The sequence below is a fragment of the Lycium barbarum genome, chromosome 10 (assembly GCF_019175385.1).
Source record: "Lycium barbarum isolate Lr01 chromosome 10, ASM1917538v2, whole genome shotgun sequence".
Taxonomy (NCBI): domain Eukaryota; kingdom Viridiplantae; phylum Streptophyta; class Magnoliopsida; order Solanales; family Solanaceae; genus Lycium; species Lycium barbarum.
Window position 1 is genome coordinate 5008250 of NC_083346.1, and position 22760 is coordinate 5031009.

Sequence of the window (22760 nt, forward strand, 5' to 3'; positions counted from 1 at the left end):
ACATTGACCCGGTTTTTACCGTATACAGATAGTCCCCACACTTTCCGGATCATAGTTTTACTGGAGTAACAGGAAATGGATAAGTCCCAAAACCGGTGGTTCCATAAGCTCGTTCTTATCTTCAATTTTGGCGGGAACAGTTATGTCATGTCCTTCTGACTTCAGCCACGTGTCTCATCCCGAGTGGTTGACCTCGGGAACCGCCTTCACCCACGTCGCTTCAAATCACGTCCCATTAATTATGGGACACGCGTCACCTCTTGATTGGTCGTTCTCTATAACCGCCACAGTGGAACGCCTATATAATACCCAAAGTAGCTCATTTTTTCACTTTCACTTTCACTTCTCTACTTCTTACTTCTTGCTTCCTTGATCGTAAAGCTTCTTTGTCAACTTCTTCATTTGCTCTGAATCTTCAAAGTTTTTTGCATCTTTCAACTGCCTCTTCCATCCTTCTATTATTCCTCTTTCATTGTTTCGTTCTTGAATCTTTCATCTGCCTCTTCAAATCCTCAAATTTCCATACCCACTCTTTTATCTTTAAAATGTCAGCCAACACCGATTCTGCTTCCCAGGACGTGCCCTCGGTTTCTTCTCCGGGAGCCGAGCCTGTTTCAAAACCCAAAAATAAGACCTTTGTGGAACCGACTGCCTCAGACATAATACCGTCCAGTCCCAATTACAACTATGAATTTAACGTTGAGAAGCTATCTCTTATAGCGGATAAGGGTTTTGACGTAAGGCGATACCCTTCATGTATTACGGAGGATCTCCTCCCTCGGGTCCGGGCCGATTGTGGATAGGATAAGCATCCGGTACAAGTGTTCGCCACCGAGCCCGACGAGTCCATTACCGACTATAAAGAAGGTTTCCTAATCATTTATACGTATCCGTTCACCCTCAAATTCGATCCTCCAATTGACCCGGTTATTCTCGAGATGTGTCGGACGTACAATGTGACCTTGGCCCAAATTGAGCCGATTATCTGGAGGATCGTGGCCTGCCTCCGCCGACTGGCCAATAACGCAAAAAGGGAATTCCGTTGGCGCACTTCATCCGGTTGTATTCTCCGAGAATCTTTCGAGGGGGCGTGATAAAGGTCGCCAAGCGAGACCGGAACCCGATTCTTTCCAAACTCGATGAGGATAGAGATCGAGGATGGTTGGAACGTTATATCCGGATAAGGACTGCTGAATTATTCCGGCTGATCACATACCCTTTCCGGAAAAGTGGAACAATAGACGTAAGTTTCTCAGTCTTCTCCCCTCTATAATTGTCTTTCCTCTATACTTTGTCCAAATTTGCCCCCTTACACACATATGTGATTTTTTTTTAGCCGAGGCATGGATACCTTCAGCTGTCCGGAACCTCTCCTAGTGGGTCGAGGTAATCATTAGCCAACACCCTCATGGTGAATCAACATGGGGGGACCTGTCCCGTGGCCGGTGGGTCGCCCAAAAATCATGGTAATCTTCCCCTTGATTCGGTACTTATTGCATCTCCCGTTTTGCTTTTTTTCTTTCTTTCTATAACTCCTTTGGTATTCAGGCTTGCCCAAGGACTCAGTGGAGCCAAGACCCGAACCAACGGCCGACCCTGCCGGACCGGCTCTTGAATTTGATACGGCAGGGGCATTCCGGCTCATTGCTGCAGCCAGAAAGAGATAGAGAAAACCCTCGGCCAAAGGGCAGAAACAAACGAAGAGGCCGAGAAGCGATGTTCGGACCCTGCGGGATGAATTGGAGTCCGATATTATGATTCGAAGGGTTGGTGCGGGCCCCTTTGTTGCCTCTGTTCCGTAGGAAGAAACTACCATTCCGCCCTTGCCTACAGTTAAGGAAGGAACTTCCCTCCCGACCCCGCACACAGGTGGGGAAGAAGATGTTCTTTTTCCGATTCCTCTAAGTTCCATTGAATTTATCGACATTTCAGGTGATGCTTCGCCCAAAGAGGCACCCTTGGTGAAGAGTCCTAGAAGATCTGGACCATCTTCGGACATCAAGGCCGAACAAAGGGCAGAGTCGGCCCTGAATAACGAGGCTACAATGGTTACCAGCCCACTGCTTGGTGGTGATCAAGCTACTATATACCGAGGCTGTTGGAGCTGTTCCGGCTTCTCCTACTCCTGCATCGAGGTCCGATAACCTGGACGACATGTTCTCCGATATCCTTCCTGCAATCGGGAAAGCAGCTGGGTTCGGACACTTTCCTATTCCTCGAGCCACGAAGGTGTCTAGCCAGTCCACCGAAACGGGTGCGAGGGATTCCCTTGTAGGTATTTTTCCGGCCCCCCAGTGTAGAATCGAAACGAGGTCGGTCGTGATCACCGTCCCCGAAGATTGTAGTTTTTTATCCAGGCCCTGTAGGAGTAGCAAGTTATCTAAGGCCTCTTATTTCGGATTCGGTTAAGAGAAAGATGGTTGGGGTTCATTGGTAGTGCCTTATAAACGAAGGCATGCATGCCAGCAACGGGTAAACTTTACGCTCATCTTTCCATAATATCGATATGCGATTTTCCACTCTCATTTATTCAATTTCTTAACTCAATTTGCTTCTTCTTCTGTAGAGTGTTGTGCTCGTTAATAAGGGATTTGTCCGTGCCCAACACGAGGTTGACGACTTAAAGGGCCAGTTGGATGCCCAGGGCCGAGAAACAGAGAAGTTCCAACTCCTCCTACAGGAGAAAGAAGATCAGCTGAGCCGGGCCACTGCTCTTCCCAACCTTCAACCCGAGCTCGAAGCGGCAAAGGCCGAAAACCTTCGCTTGAAGGCCGAGTTGGCCGATATGGTTAAAAAGAACCGGCTCCTTGAGGCGGATAATGTTGGTCTTAACCAAGACAATGCCCATTTTATTACGAGGCTTGGTGAACTCGAGGCCACTATTTCCTAACTCCGGAGTGAACTTGACTCGGTCAGAGCTGATGCCGTAAGGATGGCAGAACGGCATCACCAGCTTGAATCCGAGAGTGCTAATGACAAGGAGAAGCTGAGGGTGGCCGAGGAGAAAGTCGAGAATCTAGCTCGGATTAGTGACGAGCTCAAGAGCAAGCTCGAGGAGGCTACAGAAGCCAACGATGTGCTTCAGGCTGAGTTTGAATCGGCTAATCAAATTCGGATAGCTCTTCTTGAAGAAAGGTCCGAACTAGAGGCTAAATTGAAAAAAATCGAGGCCGACCTAGAAGAGTCTCTTAAAGACATGGAGACTGCCGAGACTCGTTCTACGATTCTAATCGAGTATGACCGGTGGAAATCCCGGAGGGTTACCCTCGAACAGGTTGAAAAGGGGTTAGGGGACCTCCATGCCCGGATACTCGAAGCCAAAGAAATCGAGGAGAGGGCCAAGAAAGCTCTCGATGCTGAGTCTGAAAATTCCGAGCAATTGGTTTCCGAAAACTCCGATTCCAACCATACCGGGTAGATCAGGGCCTTTACGAGCCTTTATCTTGTTTTTGTTTTTGACTTGTGTGAAAAGTCCAAATGTAAAGACTTAATTTATGTATGAAATGCGTATTTCCCTTTTGGCTATTGTTTTCTTCCTTCTTTTATCCGAATGTACGTTATGACATTTGCCTTAATCGTTTGTCCCGTAAGGAATAATCAAAGGTTCGGAGCCACTTCTTTTGTCTGAATTACGGTTGCCTTAACTCATTGAGTATTGGTTTTTATTTCGTTCGGTAGGTTTTTGACAGAGAATTTTATCGAATGATTTGCCCGTGGGGCTTATTTACGCTTCGTGAATTCAGACGACTCTGAATCACGTTGGGCATTTCGGGTCGAGGTTTTTTAAATCGTTTTTAACCTTTTCCAACCGTTTACGTAAAATAGATTAGGTTCGGATACTTGAATCCTTGCCTTTGTCAAGTTTTGAGATGACAGTCCCCACTCGAGGGTGTTAAAAGATTTTGGGCTCGGTTCATCTCGACCTTGCTGCCTTTGCCAAATTTTGATAATAATTCCCGGCATAGGGTATTTAATACAAAGATGTGTCCGAGATGTATGTTTTCATAACGCTTTCTTATATAGCCAGTGTCTGTATGTACATAAAATGGGAATTTCATCCGTTTCCTTATGTTTTTGTCATAGCAAATACTAAGTGGACACGATTCGTTTTTGATCGTTTGGTCCTTACATCGAAACCTAACACAGAAGGTCCGGGTTTACACAAAAATAAGAGACATAAAATTTCGAGGGCCTTTTTGGGGTAGCACTTAATAGTGTTTCTTCATCTGCTTTGGTGAGTTGAACTCATTATACCTTTCCGGGATAGGCCTCGATGTGGGTATGATAGTCCCCTAGTGTTTATTCAAGCAGCATGATCGGGTAAGCACTATTAAATCCCCACTCGGCAGACCCTTCGTTTCCGGATACTTTGCCTTGTTTTCATAAAGTAACACGCTGTACTTGTTGCCTCGTTAAAAAACTTGTCAGAAAACCTACTTCGGGACAAAATCGTACTAAGGAAAAGAGTGTAACACGTGTTTTCAGACCTAACTTCATTCGGTACTACTTCTGCAAACAAGGATAGGTTAATAAAAGATGATCACAAAGGTAGGCATCCATACCTTAGCAATAGTATTTCTTCAAATGAGCCACATTCCAGTTATTGCGCAACCGTTGTCCGTCCATGGATTCCAGTTGGTACGATCCTTTGCCCGTTAATCCGGTTATCTTGTACGACCCTTCCCAGTTCAGACCCAACTTCCCGTCATTGGGATTCTTGGTGTTCAAAGTAACTTTCCGAAGTACTAAGTCCCCAACTCGAAAATGTCGAAGATTGACCCTCCGGTTGTAGTACCTCTCCATTCTTTATTTTTGAGCCGCTAAATGTACCAGCACACTTTCGCGTAGTTCGTCCGCCAGGTCGAGTTTTATGGCCATAGCCTCCTCGTTTGACCCGCTGGTGACGTATTTGAACCGGAGACTCTGTTCTCCAACTTCTACGGGAATCAGAGCTTCGGCCCCGTATACCAACGAGAAAGGTGTTTCTCCCGTGCTCGATTTTGACGTAGTTCTGTAAGCCCATAATACCTCCGGCAGCACTTCCCTCCATTTATGTTTCGATGTTTCAAGTTTTTTCCTTAGATTTTTAATTATTGTTTTGTTCGTGAATTCCGCTTGTCCGTTTGCACTTGGGTGATATGGAGTCGATACTATCTTCTTAATCTTCAACCCTTCGAGGAAATTATTGACCTTGCTGCCAACAAACTAAGGGCCGTTATCACAAGTTATTTTGGCCGGGATGTCGAAACGACAGATAATATGGTTCCATATGAAGTCAATAACCTCCTTCTCTCTAATCTTTTCGAAGGCCTGCGCTTCAACCCATTTTGAGAAGTAGTCACTCATAAACAAAATGAAATAAGCCTTACCTGGTGCCCATGGAAGAGGACCGACGATGTCCATTCCCCACTTCATGAATGGCCAAGGCGATATCACAGGGTGTAGCAACTCCCTGGGTTGATGAATCATCGGGCATGCCTTTGACACCCGTCGCATTTTCGGACAAAATTCTTCGTATCATCCTCCATTCGGTTCCAGTAATAACCGGCTCTGATAATTTTTCGAACCAAGGCTTCCGCACCGGAGTGATTACCGCAGGTACCCTCATGGACTTCTCACATCACATAATCTATTTCTCCAGGACCCAAACACTTGGCCAGAGATCCAAAGAAAGACCGTCGATATAATTGACGGTCTATTAAGCAGAACCGAGCTGTTTTGGTCCGGAGTGATCGTGATTATTTTGGGTCACTCGGGAGCTTCCCATCTTGCAAGTTGTCGATGTATCTGTTGCGCCAATCCCAAGTTAGACCCATTGTGTTTATCTCGGCCTGCCCATTTTCTACCGCCGGATTCATCAATTGCACTACGGTATCGGGGTTGATTTCCTCCGCTTCGACTGAAGAGCCCAAATTGGCCAATGCATCGGCTTCGTTATTCTGCTCCTTAGGTACATGGTCCATTCTTTAAAGTGGTGTAGTATCACCTGAGTTTTCTCCAAGTATCTTTGCATACGCTCATCCTTGACCTCGAAGACGCCATTTACCTGGTTAACGACCAAAAGAGAGTCGTATTTTGCTTCGACTATTTCGGTTCCCAGACTCCGAGCCAATTCCAAACCTGCAATCATAGCCTCATATTCGGCTTCATTGTTAGTCAATTTTATAGTTCTAATCAACTGTTTAATGGCATCACCGGCAGGGGTCTTAAGAACAATGCCCAACCCGAAACCTTTTAGGTTCGAAGCCCCGTTTGTGTGTAGAGACCAGATGCTCGAAGCCTTTCCCGAGGTTAGCAAAAGTTCTTTATCGACCTCGGGAATCATAGTAGGGGTAAAGTCTGCCACAAAATCGGCTAAGATTTGAGACTTAATAGTTGTTCTAGGCTTATACTTGATATCATATTCGCTAATCTCTACAGCCCATTTGGTCAGTCTACCTGATAACTCCGGTTTATACATGACATTTTTAGCGGGTAAGTAGTTACTACACATATCAGATGACATTGAAAGTAAGGTTTCAGCTTTCTTAACGCACTTACCAATGCTAAGGCCAACTTTTCGAGGTGTTGATAATGAGTCTCCGCATCCCCTAAAGTCCTACTGACATAATATATAGGGAATTGCGTACCTGTTTTTTCCCGGACCAAAACACTGCTTACCGCTACCTCGGATATGGCAAGATATAGAAACAACTGTTCGTCTGCCTTTGGTGTGTGCAGCAGAGGCGGGCTCGATAAGTACCTTTTTAATTCCTGCAAAGCCTTTTGACATTCCGGTGTCCAGACGAAGTCATTCTTCTTTCTCGGTAATGAGAAGAAACTGTGACTTTTATCCGAATACCTCGAAATGAAACGGCTCAGTGCTGCTATCCTTCCGGTGAGCCTTTGCACGGCCTTAGCGTTGTTCACCACCTCAATATCCTCAATGGCTTTGATCTTGTCCGGGTTAATTTTAATTCCTCGGTTCGACACCATGAAGCCCAAAAACTTGCCTGATCGAACACTGAAGGCACATTTCTCTGGGTTAAGCTTTATATTATATTTGCGAAGTACATCAAAGGTATCCTGCAAATGTTTCAAATGGTCCTCTGTTTCCAGGGACTTGACTAGCATGGTCCCATTAGTCTCCTTTTCTGCTTCACCGGGGGGGATTTCCTATCAAGGCTGAGCTTATGAGTCGTGACTTCTGGTGGCACACATGTCATGTCTATATGGGACCATGCAAAACAATCGGCATTAACTTGAAGAAATTTAATTAACTTGTTCCTAAGCTCCGAGGTTCACCCCGTGCCCAAGTATACCTTTCTATCCGGTAGGTGTTCGAACAAGATGACTTGCTCCAATTCCTCCACGGTAGATTTGGTTGCATCAGAGTCATCCGGTAATACAAACGATCTAGGCGTGCCGAAATCGTCCTCTTCACCAGCCGGGTCTGATCCCTTCTGCTCTGCTTTCGAACCCATATTCTTTAATTGCTATTTGGTGTTCTTGCCTCCGTTTGATTCATCATCTCTTTGTTCCAGCTTTTTTGGCAAAAGGGGCGCTTCCTCGACCGCGAACATTTCCCTTGTTGCGGGCTGCTCGCCTCGAATAGTTTTTATCCCCTCCGGAGTCGAGAACTTCAGTAACTGGTGTAGTGTTGATGGTACCGCCTTCATTCTATGAATTCACGGTCTGCCGAGCAAAGCATTATACTTCATATCTCCTTCGATGAAGTAGAATACCTTATGTTGTATGGGGCCGTAAATGTTGACCGGCAAAGAAATTTCACCCTTCATGGTTTCACTTGCCATATTGAACCCGCTGAGTACTCAGGCTACCGGTACAATATGGTCTTGTAGTCTCAGCTGTTCTACCACTCTCCATCGGATAATGTTGGCCGAACTCCCTGGGTCAATCAAAATACATTTAACTTGTGATTTGAAAATAAGGATAGCAATTACCAATGCATCATTGTGCGGTTGAATGATGCCTTCTGCATCCTCGTTACTGAAGGAGATGGAATACTCGGGTACATAGTCCCGGTTGTGCTTCTCTCGTACAGTGGAAACCTTTGTTCGTTTCATCACCGGCCCTCATGGAGCATCTATTCCCACAATTATCATATTGATTACATGTTGAGGCTCCACCGACTCGGCTAGTTTATGACTCTCCCTTTCTTTATAGTGGTTTTTGGCTCGTTCACTCAGGAATTCTCGAAGGTGGACACTATTCAATAAACGAGCCACCTCCTCCCTTAATTGATGACAGTCTTCAGTTCTGTGCCCATGGGTCTCATGATATTCACACACCATGCTCGGGTCCCGTTGACCCGGGTTTGACCTCAATGGCCTTGGCCATCTAGCCTCCGTGATATGACCGATAGCCGAGACGAGATCCGAGGTGTTAATGTTGAAGTTGTACTCCGACATCCTCGGTACGTCTTTATTGCTAGCTGAACTCCTGGCATCACTTTTAAATGATAGGCCTCAATTGTTTGACGGGCGTTCTGCCTGTTTATCGCCCCTACCCGAGAAGTGACTGGGGCCGACCCTCGATTTTTCCGACCTGAAGCTCGATTTTTCCGAATGAGAGTATGGTCGGTACCTTTCCCTCGATGGTCGCGTCTCCAGCTCGGAATGTTTCCTCGATCTTTCAGAGCCTTTGCTCATATTTCTAGGTCCCGGGGGAAGTTTAAGTTGGCCATCCTCTACCCGAATCTTTGATTCGTATATGTTATGAACATCTGCCCAGGTTACAGCCTCATACTCCAACAAGTTTTCTTTCAGTTTGAATGAAGCAATCGAGCTCCGAGGGTTAAGCCCTTTGGTGAAAGCTTGTGCAGCCCATTCTTCCGGAACCGGAGGGAGCTCTATCTGTTTCCTTTGGAAGTGGTTCACAAATTCTCGTAACAACTCATCGTCCCTTTGGGCTATTCGGAAGATATCCACCTTCCGGGCCTACACCTTTTTACTTCCGGCATGGGCTTTGATGAACGTATCTGCAAGCATTTCGAAGGAAGTGATGGTATGCTCGGGCAGATGGTCATACCAGGTCAACGCTCCTTTCGATAGTGTTTTCCTAAATTTTTTCAACAACACGGACTCAATTTCATCCTCTTCAACATCATTGCCTTTTATGGCACAGGTGTACGAAGTCACGTGCTCCACTGGTCCGTTGTACCATCGTATTTCGAGATATCTGGCATCTTGAACCTCTTCAGGATTAACTTTGGAGCTGCACTAGGAGGGAAAGACCTTTGAATGTATCTCTTTGAATCCGGCCCTTTCAGAATCGGCGGAGCTCCCGGAATCTGATCCACCCGAGAGTTATACGTTTCCACCCTCTTCTTCGATGAATCTACCTGCTTTGCCAAGGTCTCAAGCATCTTCAGAACTTCGGTGGACGATCCTGCTCCGGATCCATTACTCTCGACTATCCGTGTTTCATCTCTCCTTGGTTCGATGACCCCTTTTGACCTTACCGGAGCTGCCTTGTCGTTTGTGCTCTGCAGTTGAGCTATTACCCTGTTCGGCTATGGCGGTCCCCTATTCCTGCAACATTTCAAATATTAAACGTAAGTTAATCTCATCCGGAGTATCCAGTGTTTTTCGGCCTTGAACCTGGGACAAAGTAATTGAGTTATGAGTATTCAAGGGATCGGTGGCCGGAAAGGCGGCATTGTCCTGATTCACGGTATTCTGCCGGTTGAGGCCTTCTTTCGAATCAACAGAGTTTGGGTCGATTGGATCTGCAAGTAGGTTTCGTAACCCAATGTTGTTCTCGTTTTCAGCTACAATTTCGTTGTTGTTCACATGACCAGTCTGTTCGCTGCTTGCCATTGTATCCATTTTATGCGAAAATTAGCAGGTTCCTCGATCAACGGGTAAAAGAAAGAAGAAGCAAAGATTAAAAAATCACTATTATCCTAGCCCCACTGTGGGCACCAAACTGTTTTCCTCGGATTCGGTAATAATTAAGTTTGTAAGTGAGGTATAGGATATGTGGATAAATTTTAATCTATTTGGTTGGTATGAAATGTCTATGAATTTGTTTGTTGCAATATGTGTGTGTGTGTGTGTGTTACTGCTGTGAGAAGGTGTACTATGATTGGTGATTTATGCCAAATATATATATGTAGTAGTATATTATATTGAATGAATAAGCAAAGCTAAGGAAGAACACCACGAAATCCGGACCAATCTCAGAGAGAGAGAGAGAGAGAGAGAGAGAGAGAGAGAGAGCTTCTATATATTTGGCTCTGACAATGTTGAGATCTAAAAAAAAGCTAAGCCCAAAAAGAGGGAGAATGTCCTCTATTTATAGGTATGCCTTAAGGGCCATGAATACAACATAAAAGCCTTTATGAATAAAGAAACCCTAAAAAGATAAGCTAGGACCATACGGTCTGACACCCGTACGGTCGTCAGTGCGAATGGCAGAACGGTTTCCTAACGCGTGGCAACATCGTAACCGGTTAACCGGACCAATGTACACATTGATCTTGGATCGGCGTTTCCGGACCAACGGACACGATTTTCTTGTCTCGGGTTAATTGCATCCGGTACAATACCCCGGTGTGAAGAAAAGACCAAACATGCTCGTGCTCACTTGCACTTGCCCTCGGCTCTGGATTCACTGGTCACACATTGACCCGGTTTTTACCGTATGCACTCTTAATTTTTCTACTATATAAAAGAATTAATACTATAAGGCAAAGATTTTTTCCCAATATCTATTGCTTAAATTTCTTGATCATAGAACTTTGCTGGGCAGTAGTAATCGGCTGGCGATTATAAGCTGCAGCATAGTTCTTATCTCTCAAGAAATTTAGCATGCATTTGTCCGGACCAGAGTTAAAAAAATTAATAAGAAAATTAATTAAAAAAGACAATCTTGCACGGTGAGTGAATATATTCAAATATCAAAAGGATTCAACAAAAACATATATGTACGAAAAATATCTTACAATATAATTTTTTGACAAAGTAAATTCAATTAAAGTCCATTCAACACATTTAGCTTCACAATCGCCAGGACCTATTGGTACGTTTAGTCGTATGACACCTTTTTAAGGTTATGGACGCACAAGGTCAAAACATGTGTCGGACGCCTGATCATCGAACTCCTAGTAGCGAGACAAAAAGCACAACATATTGCAATAAAAACTTGATTGAGGCATCAACAAAATATTAATATTATCTGTTCCAACAATATAAAAGCCCCTTAACCCAGATATCAACAACACCGGCTCTACCAAACAGAATGGAATCTTTAATTTCTTTCTGATTTCTTAATTCATTCGTGAAGCGACTGAAACGGATCAAAAACAAATGATACGGTGTGTACGTGTTATTGACTTGTTGGTAGGTAATTCACTCCGAATCAATTTATTACCAACACTTATCATACTCTTGTGATATCATTTTCTCAAATTCATGTAACATGTGCTAAAAACTAGAACCTAGCAAAGATTCAACGACCAATTAATTAGCCAAAAGCCATCACAAACTTAAAAGATATATAACAGATGTATGCTCGTGCATACGACACGTTTTGCATAGGAAATTAAATATGAATGTGAAAGCTGACCACATATTTTTTGGAGAGAATTTCTGGTATGCAATTATTATTGGCCATTATTATTCATAATACTAGACTACTAGTACATGATCACGGATAACACATGCCGATATCAGTCACGTCTATAATTAATTATTACAGATATAACTCTTTTCACTCAATTAGAATTTTTTTAAACTAAAGATACTTTACGAAGCCCAGGACACTAATTAAAAAATTATTGCTTTCCGCTTGAAAATCTATATTCACATTTTAAAAGAGAGAGAGGAGAATAAACATTTTATGAAGCATATATCTTTCAGAAAATCTCTTCTCTTATATTTCAAAGTAAAACACTTTTTTTTATTTAAGAAGTAAAACACTTAAATACCATACATAATGCATGTTACATCCAAAATAATGTGTAAGGTTGCATTTTATGGGTTTAAATGTTTGATTTTGAAATGTATGAAGTGCATATGCAATCGAGTCATATTATCGCAGTGCGAAGAGTAATTTACTATAGAAAATATTTATATATTTAATTTAACATGATGAGTTAAAGTACTTAATAAGGAACATGGAATTAATGTCTGATCTCACTATCATAAACTTGACCGGGCTAGTAAAGCAATTCCTTCTATTGCAATTTGATATATTACATATTTACAGTGATATTACTTTGGCCTAATACCATGTTAATGCTATAGTAATCCTCTTAGACTAGCATTTTAAGAATAACTAATTAAAATTACTTTATTCTTTTTTTAATTACTAACGACCACCCTTGTATAATTAATTTTCTCTTTGCAAATGTAGCATACTATAGTTGTACTTGTCATTAGGTAGCCGAACTCCACATTGTCACATGCAAATGCCCATAAAGGAAAGAAGAAAACAAGCATAGAAAGCAAGCCTGTAAAATATTTCTTAGTTAGGCAAGTTGTTTCTTTTTTCTATGTTTTATTAAGAGATCTTTGCCTTCAGGTATTTGAATGTTTGATTATTTCATTAAAATTTTAGGTGATTAGATAGTTATACACTTTAATATGGCATCGGAATAGATAGTGATTCTAGACTTAAATTCCACTGTCATCACTCATTATTAAAAAGAACTCTTTACGTACTTCGCCTATGAAAAACTATCACCCACATGTGAGAGAGGTATCCAACATAATGATGGAACCATGATTTTCACTAAGGGAAGTTAAATATAACGAAGTAAACACACTAAAAAACTAAGGTAATACAATATATATACATAAAAAAAAATAAAAATTGACCCATTCATATAGTATAATTTTCTGACAAAGAGGTGTTAATTAATTCTCGTTGAACAAGATACTCCTCATATTCAAGATATAGTTAATTAAGAAAATGAAAGTTTGATTTCTCTTAGGACTTAAACTTTTAATTAAGCGAAATGGATCACGGCACACTTCAAAATTAAGTGCAAGTGGTAATACATACTTTCATTTTAACCAATTCTTAGAGAAAGTACATCGTCCAAAATATTGCATTATGTGAATACAAACTACTAATTAGTGCAGTATTAACTTGGCCAACTAAAGTTGGATGGATAGAGTTGATTCATGAAAAATAAATTATTTATTGATTGGTGTGGTTTAATATGTATTTGACCATAAATTGGTCGTGTTATTAATTGACTAGAGATTGCAAGATCTGATGACATATGGTGACTTTATATACACTATCTAAAAGTGATAGAACCTAGAGTACGTGGAGCTAAAATCAAAATTTCAGAAAAATGATAATTTATTAAGGAGTAAGGAGTTTAAGTTATTACATCATTCATATGGAAATGACACAATCACATCGCTTAAAAAGAATATTTTACTGATATTATCTATAACTTTGAATTATAGTTATATCTAGCATATGGAGTTTTTTTGTCTAAATAAGTTCTTCAGAGTACGTAACCAATGATTTCACTAAGATATTGAACAACAACTTGGCGGTCCACTCAATAAGAAAAATATTTAAAGATGATTTACAAAAGGAAAATAGTATTTTTGGTCCTCTTATTATTGCTTTCTCCCGAGTTTAATCCTTCTGCTGTTTAACTTAGCAATTTGACCATCTATTAATACAAATGAGTGATTTTAGTCTCTATGCTAAAAGGTAGTTCATAATTTCGGACTTTTCAATTGTTTCTCCTTGAAATTGTGCGTACCTAATTTACTGATTTGATATTCTTTGCTTTTCCGGACATAAAAATCAGTAAAATTTGTTCTTTTTATAAGTTTGACCCTCTATGAAAGGAGGGCTGATCTATGCACGCGTCCCTTTTTTAGGCCACTGTTTAAATTTTATTTTTATTTTTAAAAGTTTGTGTAAATATAATCCTTTAGGAAATTATCCTCCTAGATAACATTGGACTAAAGACTAATGTTTGTACATATATTGCTCAATTCTTACAAATGAAACATTAAATTTTCGTCTAAGGTTTGCAATAACTTGCAAAAGAAAAAAAAAAGTTAATTTACTAAACAGTCGAGGGAAAACCAACAAACATTTCACAAAAAGGAGTTTCTGAAGAAATGTTGGAGAAAACATGTTTTAAGAATTTCACGACTAATTTACGCAAGTGTCCCTTTTTAAGCCACCATTTATATTTCATCGCTATTTTTTAAAGTTGTGCAAATCCAATTTTTTTTTAAATTACCTTTCTAGATAACGTTATAACATTTTCTCGTAAGATTTTCAGTTTGCTCAAAAGAAATCTTTAACTCATCGTCTAATAGAGGTCATAAATTTCTAAAAAAATAAAAACAAGCATTTATTAAACAGTTATCCAAAAAGAAACAACTAGCGATTTTTTTCCAAATTTCTCAAGATTTCCTTTTGAGCTTTTACAACGACACCACCATACCAATGTAATCCCACAAATGGAGTCTGAAGAGTATAGGGTGTACGCAGACCTTAGTTCTGCCTTGACTCGGCTCAAGTTTTTTGGGCTTTTACTCAATTGGGAAAAGCCCAAATCTTGTGATCATACAAACATGAACCATTGGGCTTTAAGGATGTCAACGGCTAGTTATTTAACAAGAGATCCGAGACCAACGGCGTTAAACGACAAACGGTAAATTCAAATCTATAAACACTCAACGGCTACTATCTGACACTCATCACCTTCTGCTACACAAAAAAAAAAAAAAAAAAAAAAACTTTTCATCTTTTTTCTTTTACTCTTCAATTAAAGCCCATAACTTTCAATTTCTTCACTTCCAACTGAAAATTTTACTTTCTTTTGAATGGACTACAACCCAGAAATTCACTCAAAGGTAATTTTCAAGAACACCCATTACTTCAATATTGTTTCTTGATTAGTAAACAGAAAGAAAACTTGAATCTTGTTGAGTTTTCTTTTGTGGGTATCTTGAAAAATCACGAATTGTTACTGTTTCTATGTTTCTTTCTCTTGATTCTGTGAATATATGTGCTGCAATTCTTTTAATTTTAGTAATCTTGTATAAGTATATGTGTAATGTTGGAAATGAGGTAAAAGTTTTAATTTTCTTTAGCTTTTTTCAGAAGTGTAGAAGTGTTATCACTAATTGTTACTGTTTTATGTTTCTTTCATTTGATTCTGTGAATATATGTGCTGACATTCTTTTAATTTTAGTAATCTTGTATAAGTATATGTGTAATGTTGGAAAAGAGGTAAAAGGTTTAATTTTCTTTAGCTTTTTTCAGTAGTGTAGAAGTGTTTTTTTTGAATTTTTCTTTTGTGGGTATACAGAAAAATCACTAATTGTTACTGTTTTTATGTTTCTTTCATTTGATTCTGTGAATATATGTGCTGCCATTCTTTTAATTTTAGTAATCTTGTATAAGTATATGTGTAATGTTGGAAATGAGGTAAAGGTTTAATTTTTTTTATTTTTTTCAGAAGTGTACAAGTGTTCTTGTTGAATTTTCTTTTGTGGGTATACAGAAAAATCACTAGTAATTGTTACTGTTTTTATGTTTCTTTCTTTTGATTCTGTGAATATATGTGTTGTGATGACACTCTGATTCTCTGAAGTTAGCAATTCTTTTAATTTTTTGTGATCTTGTATAAATATATGTCTAGTGTTGGAAAATGAGGTAAAAGGTTTAATTTTTCGCTGTTTTTAGGGGTTGTTTGGTTATTCAATCCCACATTCTATATGAGATGAGGTATACCAAGATTTTGGTATTAAATAATAGTGGCTTTAGCTAATACCTCCAACCAAACACGAGAAACATTTAATCTCAAAATTTATACGATGGCGCACCTAATCCCTTGAACCAAACGGCACCTAGTATTTGACTGTGAATTTATGACCTGCTCAACTCAAGTTGGCTAGGAACTTGTAAATGTGATTGACTGTGAATTTATGACCTGCTCAACTCAAGTTGGCTAGGAACTTGTAAATGTGATTACTTTTAGCAATTTGAAGTTAGCAATTTTTTATTTTATTTTTTTTGGTAAGCTTTCTGAGTTATGATAGTAATCTTGTATAAATATATGTATAGTGTTCCAAATGAGGTAAAAGGTTTAATTTTTCTTTTCCAGTTTTTCACTGTAATTCTGTAACCTGCTCAACTCAAGTTGTGAAGTGGCTAGGAACTTGTAATTTCCATTGCTTTATTAAGAAGTTTGAAATACAAGGTTAAAAGAGAGGATGAAGTTAACTAGTGATAGGCTAGTGATAGGCTAATATGCTGCTATATTAGAGTGGCAACAAGAAAAATAAGTCATCTAGCTATTTTTTTGTTTCTTTTCTTAAGTTCTGGAATGCTGTGGCAACTTTGGTTAGCTTTAACTATTCTTCTGGTGTATTTAGGGAAAATAGCGTGAAGATGTACATAATTTATGTAATTCTTTTCAATGCTTAGCCTATGAATATTTTCTTTATCTTTTTTATTTCATCATAGAAGATTAAATGGTGTCACTTTGTCGAAATCTGGCAGTTCCAGTGAGTAAGAAGAAATGTTCTTCCACAAAGAAAGCTTAGATCTTGTACTTGTGTGGAGAAAGATTGTGAGTAAGGACCACCTAGTTAGGCAGTTTATTTTAGGATGTTATTCTTATTAAAAGAGCACAGCACTAGACTGGAAACTGGACCATTGTGAAGGTTAAAAATAGTTTTGAGTTTTCAATCAGGGCAGAGCTACAATACTATATTTGAGTTTTTGGACCCTATAATTTCATTAGGAATATAAATATTTAGTCGCGAACCCAATAACTAAAACGAGCTATGAGTTCAGTAGAAAGTTCAGAACTCATAAAGTTTTAATCCCGACTCCGCCTCTGTTTCCAATCTTGCCTAAAGAAGCTTTCGAGTATTCCACAATGCATTTTTTATGTTATGATTTTAGTGGTTTTGACAACCCTATCTGATCCTATCTTAATTACCACAATTCCCCTGCTCGACAAAAGTTGCTTTTGTATACAATAATCGGATTGTAGCGGGTATAGTTTAGTGGTAAAAGTGTGATTTGTTCTATGATACCTTACATAGTTAAATATTGGTTTATTTCAATTCTTCTTTTTGGATATTGATATTATAGCATGTCCAGTTTATGCATTAGTAAATTTATGATAATAGATCTTGTTTGATGCTGAAATTATCTCTTTTGTGCAAATAGGTGTTTTAGTTGATCTAGTTGTGGAGTGAGGAAATGGACACAGTACATGAAGCACTAGATGAGGCCAAACTTGAGATTGAAAAGCTCAGGGCAAACTACCAAAGTAAAGCTGAGTTTTGCGAGAACTTGAAAAGAGCCAACAATGAGCTGCTAACCAAGAATCAGGAGGCGAATTTGAAAGTAGAGAAGCTCACTCATGAGTTGTCTGGAAAAGAAGATGAGCTTGCTGTCACTAAACAATTGCACGAAGCAATTGAGTCAAAGCTTAAAGAAAAGGAGATAGCTGTCAAGCATCTAAGTTCTACAAATGATAAACTTCGTGCAGACTATGCTGAGATGGTCCGAAAATGTGAAGAAGAGAATAGAGGGTTGGCATTGGCTTTAGATGGTGCTAATTCAACTAATACGGATCAAGAGCAACAGATTCGTTCTCTCAAAAAAGAAATTGAAGGGCTAAGGGAATTTGCTTCGGCTTCACAGAAGAAAAAGTCCTCAGAAGTTTCTTCCAAAGAGCGGAGAAACAACGATGATATGCTATTATTGGAGATGGAGGAGGAAAACAGGAAGCTTACGGATCAACTAAAATGGAGGAAGGAACAGTTCATTCACCTGGAGGACGCTCATGGCAAGCTCAGGCAACAACTTCAAAAGTGTGAAGGAGAGAAAAAAGGGCTGGCGTTGGCATTAGATGGTGCTAATTCAGCTAATGTGGATCAAGAGCAACAAATTCGTTCTCTCAAAAAAGAGATTGAAGGGCTAAGGGAATTTGTATCGGCTTCACAGAATAAGTCGTCAGAAGCTGAGAAGAGAGCCAAAGCATCCAAAGAGCCGAGACACAATGATGATATGTTACTTGAGATGGAGGAGGAAAACAGGAAGCTTGCAGATCAACTTAAATGGAAGAAGGAACAATTCAGTCATCTGGAGGAGGCTCATGGCAAGCTCAGGCAACAGCTCCGAAAATATGAAGAAGATAATAGAGGGCTGGCATTGTCTTTAGATGGTGCAAATGCAACTAATTTGGATCAAGAGCAACATATTCGTTCTCTGAAACAAGAAATTGAGGGGCTAAGGGAATCTGTATCATTTTCAAAGAAGAAGTCGTCTGAAGCTGAGAAGAGAGTGAACACATCCAAAGAGCTGAGACACAATGATGATATGCTACTTGAGATGGAGGAGAAAAACAAGAAGCTCGCAGATCAACTTAAATGGAAGAAGGAACAGTTCAGTCATCTGGAGGAGGCTCATGGCAAACTTAGGCAACAACATCGGGAGGAGGAGAAAGAATGGGTAAAGGAGAGATCCGCATTGCTAGATGAGATTTCCACACTGCAGTTGAATTTAGATTCTCAGCTTAGAATATCAAAAGATCTTGAAAGCCGTTTGTGGATGTGCAATCAGGCTTTAGCTCATGAAGAAAGCAGGAGAAAGCTACTGGAAGTTCAACTTGCTGAGTCTAAAACATCCTTTGACAGTGTCTTCGCGGAGTATGAGGAATCCAAGTCTATAATTGAGAGCCTGACAAGTCAGAGAGACAAAGAAATTGCGAATCTAAGAGACATTTTGGGCACAAGGGACACACTTCACAAGGAAATGGAGTATCAATTCAGGAGGGTAGAGCAAGAGAATCATGAATTGATGACGTCCCTTAAAGAATTCCAGGAAGCCAAAATTCAAGAAGCTGGAGCTTCTTCTTCCTTGTCAAAACTCCGAAACAAACTCAGAGGCTTGGAGCAGGTGCACAAGGATTGTTTTGGTAATCTCAAAGCCAAAGAAGCTGAATGGGCTTCTAAATTGGAGCAACTAACAGAAGAGCTTGATTGCTGCAAGTCTTCTGTACAGAGCAAAGACAGTTTAATAACTGAACTTCGAGAGGAGTTGGAGACATGTGAATTGTTAACATTGCAGTTAACACTACAGAATGAGGAGACTTCCATGATGCTGTTAGTGTTGAAATCTCAGTTTTTTGAGCTCCATCAAAGAATTGCTGATGATTATGCTTCTATGGAACTGGAAAAGAGAGAAGGAGTTGAGAATATCTCTACTCTGATCATACAGTTGAATACGAAGAATGAAGCTCTTGGTAGAGTTCAGAAAGATCTCGAAGAGGAGCGTGAAAAGGTGGCACTGTTGTCAGAAAAGGTCGAGTCCTTGAACTCTGAAGAACAACAACAGCTTCCTTTACAAAGAGAGGTTGATACGCTGAAGGAAATGCTGAAAGAAGCATCGACTTCTCAAATTCATTTGAAGGAGCAGGTATTGCATACAAAGAGTGACTTGGAACAAGTCCGCGATGCCTTGGATAGAGCAAACGAAGAACTTGCTGAAAGTTTCAGTGAAGGAAATGAACTGGAATTTGAACTGCAGGTTTGGAAATCTGTAGCTGAAAAGTTGAAAGCCAACCTGGAAGAAAACCATCAAATGAGGATACAAGTAGAAGCCTCCCTCCTCGCCCAAGCAGACGTTGAGTTCGACCTCAAACTAGAAAGAGAAAGCCTTGAACTCAAGCTGGACGAAAAAGATAAAAGAGTGAACGAACTCCAGCAGCAGCTCTTAGGCTTGAACGAGGAACTCCAGAGAAGGGAACAGACAGCGTTGCTCAGTGAAAATTTTGAGCACAAGATGATCTCTCAGGATCTTCAGAAGGAGGTGGAGTATTTGGAGCAAGAGTGGGTGAGAAAAGAGCTTGAAGGTGCCATTTTAGCACAAGTGGAAGCAGAAACAAAGCATAAGAACGAGAAAGAGAGTCTCCACCAGCTTGTTGAAGAGAAAGACCACAGGATACAGGATCTTCAGAAGCAGGTGGATTATTTGGAGCAAGAGTGGGTGAGAAAAGAGCTTGAAGGTGCCATTTTAGCACAAGTGGAAGCAGAAGCAAAGCATAAGAACGAGAAAGAGAGTCTCCACCAGCTTGTTGAAGAGAAAGACCACAGGATATATGATCTCCAGCAGCTTGTCAACTCACTGGAAAACGAATTTGAAAGTTCGACTGGCTCATTCTCAGGCAGGCTCTCAGATATGCAAGCAGAGGTTGATATGTTCCATAAAACCTGGGAGAAGATGAGAACAGCTGAGATCCTGAATGAGATTGAAATACAGATAAGGGACTTGTTGATTGTTGAATTGGAAAATGATTTTTGCAAGTTACAAAAGAAAATGGAGCACTTGGAGAATCACTTGTCCAATTCTGTTGGAAAAAGGACAGAGCTTGAAGTTGAGCTGGAAGCGAAAAGATCAGAGATAGACGCGTTGCTGTTTAAACTTGAAGAACAAGTAAGAAGCTCGGATATTGTGATCAAGAAACTTAATGGAGAAAAGACGAAGCTTCTTGAAAGTGTTGAGAAATTGTCATCAGAGAAGGACAAGTTGCTTGATACTTTCATGGGATTAGCAGAAAGAATTAACTTGTTGTCTAAGGAAGATATACAGCTAACTGATAGTTTGGAAAGGATGGTTCAAAACTGTGACAGCAGTATGTCGGAAACAGACATGAAATGGGATAATGAATTCTTTGACCCTGTTAAAGAGAACAATAGCAGACAACCTTCCACTCCAAACAAGAGATTAGAAGCTATACGTGATGAAAGATCGCCGTTGAGATCTCTCAACAATTAACAGGGAAATTCAAATAGGAAGAGAAGTTATTTATTTGTGTATAGCTTCTTGACAAACTTGATCTAATTGTTGTTATCTTGTCAGCAATCTGTAACTGGCTAGGAAATTCACATGTACTAGAACTTCCATATCAGAAACTTTGTAGCATATATTCACTTAGATTTTTTGGTTCTTTTTCAAGACTGCCAGCTCCATGTTTTTATACAACTGCAATTGGTGACTATGATAATATCACCCAACTTGGATTAGTTCTTGTGACAATTGAAAAAAGTGCTAGCTTATGGAAATTTTCCTTGCAATAGCTAGTAGTTACATGTCAGCAACACAGAGTAGGTGACTATCATAATATCACCCAACTTGGATTAGTTCTTGTGATAATTGAAAAAAGTGCGAGCTTATGGAAATTTTCCATGTCTCAACAACACAGAGTTCTTACCTTAAAGCCTCCAAGAATTCAACTTAAATGAGAAATCTTTCTTCAACTATTTTGAGATATAGTAGTTTGTTTAGCTAACTAAATGACAACCAACATTTAGTACTATCTAAATGACTGAATTTTGTATTCGTGTTATAATATTAAGGGCGGATTTTGATACCATTAGCGGCTTTATTCGCTCGAGGAAGCTGAATTAAAGGTTATTGATGGACAATTAAACAATCTTGCGAGGAGGAAGAATTAACTTAATCTTTAAAGTCTTAATACACCAAGAAATCATCATTGACAAAGAGCCTGCTTAAGTGAACTTTATAACACAAATCATTAGATCATTAACTACTTTTAAACTATTGCAGCCTTTTACTCTGGGATATTAAATAAATTTGATCATGTGATGTAACCTTACAATGCACTTCCTAATTCAAGCCATTATAGCTACTTGTAAGTGCTATTGTTTGCTTCTACTTGTTAAACTATGTAAAAAGCACAGCAAAAGTTCCTTAGCCCGTTTGGATTGGCTTATAAGTTGGTCAAACCGGCTTATAGGCCATTTGTAACTTAGTTGAGTGTTCGGTAAAATAGAAAATAATTTAAATTAAGTTAAAAGTGCTTAAAATAAGTCAAAACTAAGAAGTTGCTCAATCCCAATTTTTTTTTTTGGCTTAAAAGCCATTTTGGTTTGACCAACAACTTTATCCTTTTATCCCTTATATTTTCTGTTAATTCCAATATTACCCTTACTTCTAAAAATCCTTTAAGCACTTTTATCCAAACACGTAACTGCTTATTTATAAAATAATTTTTAGCACTTAAAAAGTACTTTAAGCACTTATGCTTAAAAGCACTTTTTTCCGGCTAATCCAAACGGGCTCCTATCCATTGTGCTAGTTTTCACATCAAAAAGTTATAAAAATATTCTCATTTTATGCTTTTCTAAATATGATATGTGAGCAATAACAAGAGTTCAACAATTAAATTTTAATTGTGTGGCGTCATATATCTTATTTTTATTAGTTTTCATACAAGTTAACCATAAGAAAATTTTGACCTTGATATTATCCATTTTTATGTTACTCCTACAAGTTAATAAGGGAAAGGAGACTCTACTATGTACTAACCTAAAATTATTGATTCAAACTCAATACTGTTACGATTGGTATTGTGACATGTTAGTAATTGTATTTATCCGACCTGCCTACGAACTCTGAGTCAATTTAAAAATTGTTTGTTTCATCAACATTACGAAAATTATAGATCGAATGCATGACGTTGTGCTAACTGAACTTCATTTCATTTATAGGAGAGAACTATTAGGAGTGATTAACAAGTGAAAGGTACCTTATATTACAATCTTTTTCCTTCTTCTCCACTAAAAAACGATAAAAAAAAATTCTTCACTTTATGATAGTCGCATTGACAACCTATTATTTAGGCTTAATGCATGCTGCCCCTAAATTTGCCTTCTTTTTTTTTTTTTTTTCATTTTGGCATCTCAATTAAGTATTTTCGTATTGAATTCATGAACTCGTCC

The 22760-nt window shown here is 39.4% G+C and overlaps 1 protein-coding gene across 2 annotated transcripts; it reads left to right on the forward strand.

The window, feature by feature from the left end:
- The first annotated feature begins 14613 nt into the window (after positions 1-14613).
- LOC132615678 (uncharacterized protein At4g38062) lies at positions 14614-21041 on the forward strand. Of its 2 annotated transcripts, XM_060330293.1 has the most exons (3): positions 14614-14846; positions 17179-19434; positions 19546-21041. In XM_060330293.1, the coding sequence occupies exons 2-3, from the start codon at positions 17212-17214 to the stop codon at positions 20791-20793; spliced, it is 3471 nt and encodes a 1156-aa protein (XP_060186276.1). In that variant the 5' UTR covers positions 14614-14846; positions 17179-17211; the 3' UTR covers positions 20794-21041. The 2 variants fall into 2 exon arrangements, with proteins under 2 accessions (XP_060186276.1, XP_060186275.1); XM_060330292.1 differs by having other exon boundaries at positions 14618-14846; positions 17179-21041.
- The last annotated feature ends 1719 nt before the right edge of the window (positions 21042-22760 follow it).

Excerpts from the sequence above, each read along its gene's own strand:
- LOC132615678 (XM_060330292.1), top strand. The coding sequence starts at position 17,212 with ATGGACACAGTACATGAAGCACTAGATGAGGCCAAACTTGAGATTGAA.